Genomic DNA, 7295 nt, shown 5'->3' with positions numbered 1-7295 from the left:
CTGGCACAGGCCCAGGGCAATATGTACCATAACTATTGTCCCCTACCTAATTTTACTGATGGGACACTGAGGCCCTGCCGGTGTCCTACCTCAAGGTCCAGACTGCTGCCTCAACTTCGCATAACTCAGAGGAGGGCCACCTACCTGCCCCACCCGACGCTGCCTGAGCGGGCTTCGCGCGCCTACAGCGCCGCCCTGGCGGTAGGGCGAGGCCGTAATGGCAGAGACTGGATGCGGTTCGGTGGCCCCCGCTGGTGCTCTGTCCTGTGCGGAGCCTCCCGACGCAAGGGGGCGCATTCTTCTCCTCGGCCCTGCCCCAGGAGCCGTTGGAATTTGAATCACCGGCGGGCTGAGGCCGGAAGCATTGACCCCCTAGCCAGGCATGGAGAGGCCGGGAGCCAGTGCTCGGTGCCCGGTGCAAGAGCAGCGTGCCCGTTGGGAGCGGAAACGCGCCTGCACTGCCCGGGAGCTGCTGGAGACCGAACGGCGCTACCAGGAACAGCTGGGGCTGGTGGCCACGGTGCGGGCTGCGCACGCCCTCCCGTTTGGGGCGGGGACCCCAGGGTATGGGAGGGTCTCCGCGAGGTCCGTGACCCCAAGTATAGTGGGCCTTGGATTGTCTGTCCTGCATAAAGGGAGCTCAGGCATTCTGCAGTTTCTAGCTGCGGCTTGGCGTTAGCTTCGTCTTCCTACAGAGTATATACCGGTATTCTCCTCCTGCAGTACTTCGTGGGGATTCTGAGAGCCAAGGGCACCCTGCGACCAGCGGAGCGCCAGGCCCTGTTTGGGCCCTGGGAGCTCATTTACGGCGCCAGCCAGTGAGTAGAAGGGGCGTGGGGAAAGAGAAGAGGGAGAATCCTGGCCTCTGGCAGTGCATGAAGCTTGGAGGGTGACCCGAGGTCAGATACGGAGTCTGCCAATTAACTCACCTGTGGTCTTGGCCCAGTGCCTTAACCTGCCCCGATTTCCCTCTGCAAAATGGGGTAATACCACTACCTCCGGGGCAAGGTTATGTGAATTAAATGAGGTGGTGCTTGCGTAGTTGTTGGACTGCTCTTTTACTGTCCTCACCCACGCAGAGAGCTGCTTCCCTACCTCGAAGGAGGGCACTGGGGACAGGGGCTGGAAGGCTTCTGCCCCCACCTGGAGCTCTACACCCAATTTGCTGCCAATGCAGAGAGGTCCCAGACCACCCTGCAGGTAACCTGAAGATGATCTCAAGTCCTTTCCCTCATCCCCTCTTGCCCCATACATTGCCTCTTCCTCTGGAGATACAAACTTCATTCATACTGTTACTACATTTATAGGGCCCTCTGGGTGCCCTGGTCTGTGCTAAGTTCCCTGTAGGGGTTCTCTCAGGAGCACACAGCTTACAGAGGGCTGGGCACACAGATGGGTACAATATAAGGGGTGGCTTCTCCCCCTGCTGCCAACCCTTTCTTCATCACTCCAGGAACAACTAAAGAAAAATAAACGTTTCCGGAGGTTTGTGCGACTTCAGGAAGGCCGCCCTGAGTTTGGAAGCCTGCATCTTCAGGACCTGCTCCCTCTGCCTCTGCAGAGGCTCCAGCAGTGAGTAAATTCACCTTGACTCAGCCAACTTCTCTGAGTCTGTATGACTGCCGCTCTCAGCTTTGTGGGGTCTTATGGCTTCTCTCCCACTGCCTCTCTCTCTTCTGGGACAAACTGCTCCTAAGAACCTCACAAGAATACATGTGAACCTACTGGAGTACCTGGGGTCTGCAGCCTCAGGCCCTTAGCTGGGAATGTGGAACTCTACATTGAAGTGAGGGGCCTGTAATAGAGCTAGTGACAAGGTATCTGGAAGTTTGTTGAGATGAGAGGTTGGTCTAGCTTAGAATTTCTGTCCCTGGGGATGTTAAGAGCATATAGTGAGGTTGTCTGTAGCATCCTCCTTGGGTTAACTTCATCATGGGATGTAGACTCCTAAATTATGCTCAGTCTGCTCCTGACTCTTTGGTGTGGGATGGAAGAGGGCCATGGGGTATGAGCCTAAGTTCTGAGTCCCAGATGAAAGGGTGGGGCAGGGGGACACAATAATCTGAAGTAGATCTTTCCTGGCCTTGAACTGAAGTGTGTGTAGGGGGTGATATGTAGGTCAGGCAGAGGGAATTTTGCCCGCTCTGCTTCCCCTCATGGACTTCCACCTGTCTAACTCCAGGTATGAAAATCTTGTCATGGCTTTGGCTGAAAACACAGGTCCCAACAGCCCTGATCACCAACAGCTCACACGTATGTTCTTGCTCCTCTGAAACACAGGCAGGAGGCTGCCTCTCCTGTATCCCTTTCTGGTTCTGACCTCCAACAATATCTGGTATGCCCCTATCTTCCACTGACATGTATACAATGTCCCTGTTGCCCTGCCTGCTCTTCAAGCGGTTAGACCCTAACCCTAGTCCCCTCCAGAATAGCCTTTCACCACCATCAGTCACCCACAGTCAAAGCTGTACTGGGAGTAGGGCTGGGGATGTTATTGCAGGGGCTGCCCGGCTGATCAGTGAGACTGCTCAGAGAGTCCACAGCATTGGTCAGAGACAGAAGAATGACCAGCACCTCCGGCGTGTTCAGGCTTTGCTCAGTGGCCGCCAGGCAAAGGGGCTTACCTCAGGTAGTCTGCACACTACTCCCCTTCTTCCCCCACTCCTCAATCCTCGAACTGCCCTTTTCTGACCCTCCTTTTTCTGTATTGCCAGCACATACACCCTGTTTCCTCAGCCTCCCCTTCCCTCTGTTCCCATGGATCGTGGTCCTGGAGCAGCACCAGAGTAACAGCTCTCCCACCCCTCAGGTCGCTGGTTCCTACGTCAGGGCTGGCTACTGGTAGTGCCTCCCCGTGGGGAGCCTCGGCCCCGAATGTTCTTCCTCTTCTCTGATGTGCTCCTCATGGCCAAACCTCGACCCCCACTGCATCTGCTGCAGAGTGGCACCTTTGCCTGCCGTGCCCTCTACCCCATGGCCCAGTGTCAACTCCACAGGGTCTTTGGCCACTCAGGAGGCCCTTGTGGTGGACTGCTCAGTGTAAGTTATAGCCGGGAGCCCCAGGTCAGGTAGGAGAGGCTCAAAATAGACCTCAAACACCTGTGTACCTAATTTATCTCCTGGGCCTGGGCCCCCTTCAGAGGAACTAAGCCACCTATATTGAGATAACAGGAGTTTGGGGTTCATAGTTAGTTCTCATCTCAGCCTGAAATTACGTCCATGGAAACAGCAAGGCCTTCACCTTTAGCCTGGACCTTTCTGAACTGTGCACTAAGAGGTGATTTCTCCCCAGCTGTCCTTTCCCTGTGAGAAGCTACTGCTTATGTCCACAGACCAGGAAGAGCTGTTGCGCTGGCACCACAGTCTGACTTTGGCCATCAGGTAAGTTGTGTCTTCCCTCAGGAAGACCCACGAGCTAGAAATGAGCAGTTCTAATCCTATCTCAAGTCCTTCATCTGCTGGGCCGCCCCCACCCCCAATGCCATGAGGGATTTTGTCTTAATAGAGTGCTCATGCCAGTGCCTGAACTGACCATCTTCTCTCCACAGCAGCCAGAAGAGCTAGAGGAATCTTACAAATTCCAGAACCCAGGATACTTGAGGGATAGATCAGAGTCAGGAGTACAAAGAAATCTTCAGTACTAACCAAAACACAGAACGCTTCATGGTTTGAGAAGGGTCATTTTGTGTTTGTTTGGGACCAACCAGCTTCTAAGAATAAGGAAACAAAGTCCGACCCAACTGAACCTCTACTGAACCACCCCCTCTGATACAGATGAGGGGCTTTGGGACTGATAAGCCCGGTGCTGTGTTTATAGCCGGTCGTTCATCAAGACTACAGCTTTGTAAACGTGGATGTTTTTATGTTGTATGCATTTCTATAATTTATTTTCCCATTGGATTTTAGTAAAGTGGTTTGTTTTTGTTTTCCTTTTTGGAAAGGCCTCTCTATCTCAGCTCTGGGATTTGAGAAAGAGGGTTTTTTGTGCCAGGAAGGCTGGCATGATGGTGGTGGCCTCAGGAATACAAGGAAAAGAACTAGAGCTCCCTCTATCTATCAGCTCTCACACTGGAAGGTGGCCTCGTTTTGTCCTAATAAGGGAAGCTTTTCAAGAAGGCCCAGTTGTTCTTGGGCACCTAGTATGGGTGTGTGTATGGCCAGCTGGAATGGAAAAAGCACACAGGAATATCCAGTCACAAGAACAGACTTTGTTTTACTAAACCTTCAGCTGTCGTTCCTCCTCCCAGGCGGGGACTGGGGCCGCGGCCCTTCCCACAGCCTTGCTGCATCTTCTCCTTAGCCCCTGCTCCACTTCCCAGGGAGGAGCTAGGTTCCTTGTCTCTGTGCTCCAGTTCAAGGGCTCCTCCCAGGCCAGACTGTCACCAGCCTCCTCCTCCTCCTCCTCTATACATAAGTCCTCAGGAAAGGGTATGCTGGCCTCTGTGAGGGGAAAGATCAGGAATATTCCTGTCTCAGAAACGGTCGCTACCTCCACCAGACTCTCACCTCCCAACCTTTTACCTGGTTCTGGAACCTCCACACCCTTGTTTGGCTTGCTCTCTTGTAGCAGCTGGTGGATGGTCTGAAGCTTCATGTTCAGAAGCTCCTGCTGGGCTCCAGCCAGGGTAGTCACACTGCAGAAATATCCACTCAGAGGCTACCCAGTACGTGTCCCCACCTCTGCCACCTATCACAAGTTCCTCTGGCCACAGGCTCATTGCTCTTCTTACCGCTCAAAAAGGGGGTCCAGCTGGGCCATCAGATTGTTCAGGTGTTGCTCTGTCTGGGCCAGCTGTTGTGTCAACTGGGCCAACTGTTGCTCTGGGGGTAAGGGAGAAAGGAGAGCAATGGTTATTTATACCTTCTGCTGTCCCCTGATCCCCCACCAAACACAGACTTGTGCAAAACCCACCTGACTGCAGTGATTCTTTCTTGCCTGCCTCCTCTTGGAGAACAGCATTCTCATCTTTCCCCTGCTGTAGAAGAAGGAGAGGGCTATACTGCAGCAACAAGGTTCTCCATCACCTCAGTCTCCAAAGCCAGCAAGACGTGGATAATTTGTAGAGAAAGCTATGGGGTCTTTACTTCAGAGAATCACAATCACATCTAGTCAAGCTCCTCACCTGTGACCTGAAGCAGGTCAGTATGCCCCCCCTCCACAGTCACTGAGTCTAAAGAAACACCTCCGGGAATGAGCAGCTGTCTCCAATTTGATAAAGCTCTGGTTGTTAGTTTATATACAAAACCAAAAATTGTCCTTCAAGTCTCTTCTTTCCATAGTGCCTTCCAAAATCCTGTCTTTTCAACATCATAGCCACTCAGGAATTGGAAGACCATTGTCCTTGCCCACTGCCCTTCCCCATTGTCTTCTCTGGGTTAATAATGCCAACTTTATTCAGTTGGTGCTCATTTGACATGGTTTTCTCTGGTTGCTCTACTGAGCACATAATACTCTTAAGTAGCACCTTGAAGAGAATAAAATTCTCCAGGAGTGTTGTGAGCAGAAGATATGGTGCAATACCTTGTTGCTAGCATTGATTTGGGAAGTGGGAAGTTGTTACATCACACAACTGAACTTTATTATTCAACTAATGAACTCCTAACTTAAGTTTCGTCCAGACAGTACGTGGGTCCAAAAATAGAATAGATTATCATTTCTCATTAAATGTCATCAGTGAATCCGGTCCCTCATCCTAGCCTGTCCATGATTCTATTTGGAATCATGATTAGCTATCCTTTTTAATTTCGTATCCTCTCCAAATTGGTTCAGCCCCCTATTTCCCAATGCAAATAAGTAATAGGGCCGGGGTTGAAGACAGAGCCCTGGGAGGTACTACTTTCCATTTCAACTATTTCAATACACCAAAATGTTCTGTCAGTTCACATTTCAGGGCCTCCTTTCTAAGGTGAACATGAAACTGCTTGGTACCTTGAACACTGGCTACAGCAATCCACACCTTGTGTCAAGACGAATCCTACCAGGAGCCACTTTTGTAGTATGGATATTTAGCTGTTGGGTTCAAATCCCAGCCCTACTAGTTACTACTTGCTCGGTAAGTTTGAGCAAGTGACTTAATCTCTTCATTATATTGTCGGGAGGATTAAATGTGGTGGTCGTTATTTATTTACAATTTACCAAATGCCCTTCACATCCGCTACCTCGATGGGTGCTTAAAATAACCCCATAATGTTGGGAAGCCAAGGAACTCTACTATATTCGTTTACAGACGGAAGGATGTGTCTTGTTCATGGTACCATAGAGCCCTCATGGGAAATTCAGGCCCGGGGTATCCCCACCCCTGGTCGTCCCGCACCTGCAAACACTTGTACAGCACAAAAGCCACGACAGCTGCGGTGTACAGCGCCCCCAGAGGCAGAGCCCCGGCCCCGGCCCGCTCGCGCTGGTCCTTGGGCGGCGGCCGTCGCCGGGGTTCCGCGGCCTCAGGGCCGACCTGGAAGGGGTCTCCTGCGGAGGAGGGCAGAGGCGGGTCAGTAGGGCTGGGGCCTGGGACCCGTGGGCAGTCCTAGCCTCCCTCCAGTAGCCCTCGCTGATACCTGGGTGTGCCCGGAGGTCGGGGCTGGAGCGGTCTCCGAGGACCCCGGGCAGTGCAGACACAAGTAGCAACCCCAGCACACCCACACATGGAACCGAGTCCGCCATTGCAGACCACAGAATGACGGCCCCGGGCGGCGCCAGCGTTGTCCCGGAGCACCAGCGCGCATGCGTACACGGAGCGGTGTGTGTGTGGGTCCTGCTCGCGTCTGCACTGGGAGGCCACGCCCACTCAGCGTGTGGGCGGGGCAGATTATTAGCATAGGACTTTTGCCCTGCTTTCCTAAATTAATTCATTTCTTATCTAGTTAGGAATCCTATTAATCAGAAAGCTTCTAGAAGTCTACAGTCTTGTAAGATTATGCTGGAAAGTCGTTTTTATTTCTCATGCTACCAATCTATTCACCCTAACCATGTGATGAATAGCGTCTTGGACCTATAAAAGAGTAGAGCCTGTACCCTGTTGTACAGTTCGTGCTGAAGGCCTGTTTCCTAGGCTACAAACGGGGGACATGTTCCTTATTAACGCCTAGGGGAAAGTCCCCGGACCGCGGGCAGAGAGTGCCACGTGCATGCGCACGTAGACCTTCCCTGTGTTTCACTGTAAAGTCCGCTAAGAAGCGACCCCCCCACGTGTACGGCGTGGGGGGAGCTGAGCGGCGTGTTGCAGGGGTGTGTCCTCAGTCAGCTCTCCTAGTTACGCAGGCAGTGCGTTTGTGCGCACCAACCACACGGGGCTCAT

General features: G+C 52.6%; 2 protein-coding genes across 4 annotated transcripts; one reads left to right on the top strand and one right to left on the bottom strand.

Annotated features, from left to right (window-relative positions):
- Positions 1-302: 302 nt before the first annotated feature.
- On the top strand, positions 303-3929 carry ARHGEF39 (Rho guanine nucleotide exchange factor 39). Of its 2 annotated transcripts, none has more exons than XM_042913754.1 (9): positions 303-520; positions 724-818; positions 1080-1200; positions 1454-1572; positions 2183-2253; positions 2501-2629; positions 2810-3039; positions 3293-3381; positions 3552-3929. In XM_042913754.1, the coding sequence occupies exons 1-9, from the start codon at positions 383-385 to the stop codon at positions 3562-3564; spliced, it is 1005 nt and encodes a 334-aa protein (XP_042769688.1). In that variant the 5' UTR covers positions 303-382; the 3' UTR covers positions 3565-3929. The 2 variants fall into 2 exon arrangements, with proteins under 2 accessions (XP_042769688.1, XP_042769687.1); XM_042913753.1 differs by having other exon boundaries at positions 3549-3929.
- Positions 3930-4188: 259 nt separating this feature from the next.
- Positions 4189-6730, bottom strand: CCDC107 (coiled-coil domain containing 107). 2 transcript variants are annotated; one of them, XM_042913755.1, is made up of 6 exons: positions 6556-6730; positions 6315-6466; positions 4913-4976; positions 4731-4821; positions 4522-4634; positions 4189-4440 (listed from the first exon to the last, which is right to left on the bottom strand). In XM_042913755.1, exons 1-6 carry the CDS (start codon positions 6659-6661, stop codon positions 4217-4219), a joined length of 750 nt encoding a protein of 249 aa, XP_042769689.1. In that variant the 5' UTR covers positions 6662-6730; the 3' UTR covers positions 4189-4216. The 2 variants fall into 2 exon arrangements, with proteins under 2 accessions (XP_042769689.1, XP_042769690.1); XM_042913756.1 differs by having other exon boundaries at positions 4913-4973.
- Between the last annotated feature and the right edge of the window lie 565 nt (positions 6731-7295).

The sequence above is a fragment of the Panthera leo genome, chromosome D4, assembly GCF_018350215.1.
Source record: "Panthera leo isolate Ple1 chromosome D4, P.leo_Ple1_pat1.1, whole genome shotgun sequence".
Classification (NCBI taxonomy): domain Eukaryota; kingdom Metazoa; phylum Chordata; class Mammalia; order Carnivora; family Felidae; genus Panthera; species Panthera leo.
The sequence above is the reverse complement of the archived record's forward strand: the minus strand, read 5'-3'. Positions and strand labels throughout refer to the sequence as shown.